At 45.1% G+C, this 1,953-nt stretch overlaps 1 protein-coding gene across 1 annotated transcript; it reads right to left on the bottom strand.

The window, feature by feature from the left end:
- Positions 1–576: 576 nt before the first annotated feature.
- LOC100754186 (olfactory receptor 8B12) lies at positions 577–1,509 on the bottom strand. The gene has a single exon (XM_027412218.1). It carries the CDS (start codon positions 1,507–1,509, stop codon positions 577–579), a length of 933 nt encoding a protein of 310 aa, XP_027268019.1.
- Positions 1,510–1,953: the final 444 nt, after the last annotated feature.

Below are 1,953 nucleotides of genomic sequence, written 5' to 3'. Positions count from 1 at the left end.
AGGAAAGGGTCATGATCCCCTGAGCAAATTGAGAGCATGGGAAGAGGAGGGAGGGAGCTATGAGAATGAGAAGAGAAGAAGAGGAAGGATGCAGAGGTCATGAGGGAGCAGAAAGGTTGAGTCAGGGGAAGAATAGAAGAAAGGGTATGTGATAGGTAGGGTTTTAGTTGGGGGATGGTAGGGGAGGGAGTGAGAAGGGAACTGGGATTGTCGTGTTAATCAATCTTGTTTCTAATTCAAATAAAAAATTGATAATAAAAAAAGAAATATTGGAAAACTAACGGCAGAACGAGGGTCAGGAAGGGCAGAGCTGTGTTAAATCTTGCTCAAATATAAAATTTAGAATGCTGTTTCTGGCTCTAATGTAGCACAGTGGTGACAAAATTGCCCAGCATCTATAGAGACCTAGATTCACTCCCTGGTGCCATGAACTTCTCTTGTCCTACAAGAAGAAAACTACTAGACCTTGAGCCTCTCGTTTGGCAAATTTTATCTTCTTATGCAAACTCTGCTCTTCCATAGGAATACTGCTCATTGACCAATCACACCACTGCAGCTCATGACACTAATGCTCTGTTAAGAAAATACTCTCCTGAAAAGGGTTTTTCTCAGAGCAACTTTGACATCCTTATTTCTCAGGCTATAGATCAGAGGGTTCAACATGGGCACCACAATGGTATAGAACAAGGAAGACACTTTTCCTTGATCAAGGGGCAAAATGGAAGGTGGCTTGAGGTACATGAAAGCCCCAGAACCAAAGAAAAGACAGACCACAATCATGTGGGAGCTGCAGGTGCTGAAGGCCTTGGATCTGCCCTCTGTGGAATGCATGTGAAGAATGCTAGAGAGGATGAGTGCATAAGACATGAAGATGGTAGCAATGGGAACACCAATACCAAAGGCCACCACAATGAAGACCACCAGCTCATTTGTGAAGGAGCTGTTGCAGGACAGCTCCAGAAGAGGAAGGATGTCACACATGAAGTGATTGACAAGGTTGTCAGCACAGAAGGTCAGATTCATTATGTTTCCTGTATGGGCCATGCCTCCAGAGAAACCCATCACATACACACCCAGTAAAAGAAGGAAACACACCTGGGGAGACATGGTGACTGTGTACATCAGGGGGTGACAGATGGCAATGTAACGGTCATATGCCATGGCTGACAGAATGAAGGACTCAGAGAAAACAAAGAAACAGAAGAAAAAGAGCTGGGTCATACATCCCGAGTGAGAGATGACATTCTTCTTTGAGATAAAACTCATCAGCATTTTTGGGATGATGGTAGAGGAATAGCAGGAATCTATTGCAGAAAGATTGAAGAGAAAGAAGTACATGGGGGTGTGCAAGTGAGAGTTCAGCCCTATCAGGGAGATCAAGCCCAGGTTCCCCACCACGGTGGCCATGTAGAAACCCAGGAACAGGAAGAAGAGGGGCAGGCGGAGTCCTGGATGGTCTGTCAGGCCTGCCAGGATGAACTCTGTCACAGAGGAATTCTTGGCAGTCATTCTTCTCAGAAGGGAGGCCTGTGTGACAGAGAAGAGGACAAGTGGAGAAAAAGAAACATCATCACCATCCTCATAAATCCAAGACCTCTTCATGGAAATGAATCCAAAAGAGAAGTGAACTCTGGTAGGAAGGCTTGAAGTACTTAAGGTAATCATGAACTACCAAGTGACTCTAGCTTCCAGAACACAGTAAAGGGGTACACTTATCCTACAGGATGAGAGCAGGGGTTGGGGAACATCCTTTAGACTAAAAAGTCAGTGCTTTATCCATGTCTTCCCATCTCCAGCCTCTATACCAGTCACTGAAACCTGGACCTCTGCTCTGCAGTGAATCCTAACAGGTAGTAGACATCCTGGCTCTGGTCCAGTGCTATGCACTAACAAATTGAAGTACTGTCTCCCACAGTCTCTTAACTCAAGTGCACATACCTTTAGTAACAATGT

The sequence above is a fragment of the Cricetulus griseus genome, chromosome 4, assembly GCF_003668045.3.
Source record: "Cricetulus griseus strain 17A/GY chromosome 4, alternate assembly CriGri-PICRH-1.0, whole genome shotgun sequence".
Lineage (NCBI taxonomy): Eukaryota > Metazoa > Chordata > Mammalia > Rodentia > Cricetidae > Cricetulus > Cricetulus griseus.
The sequence above is the reverse complement of the archived record's forward strand: the minus strand, read 5'-3'. Positions and strand labels throughout refer to the sequence as shown.

What these genes read in the sequence shown, in the direction of transcription:
- LOC100754186 (XM_027412218.1), bottom strand. Translation starts at nt 1,509, where the DNA reads ATGACTGCCAAGAATTCCTCTGTGACAGAGTTCATCCTGGCAGGCCTG.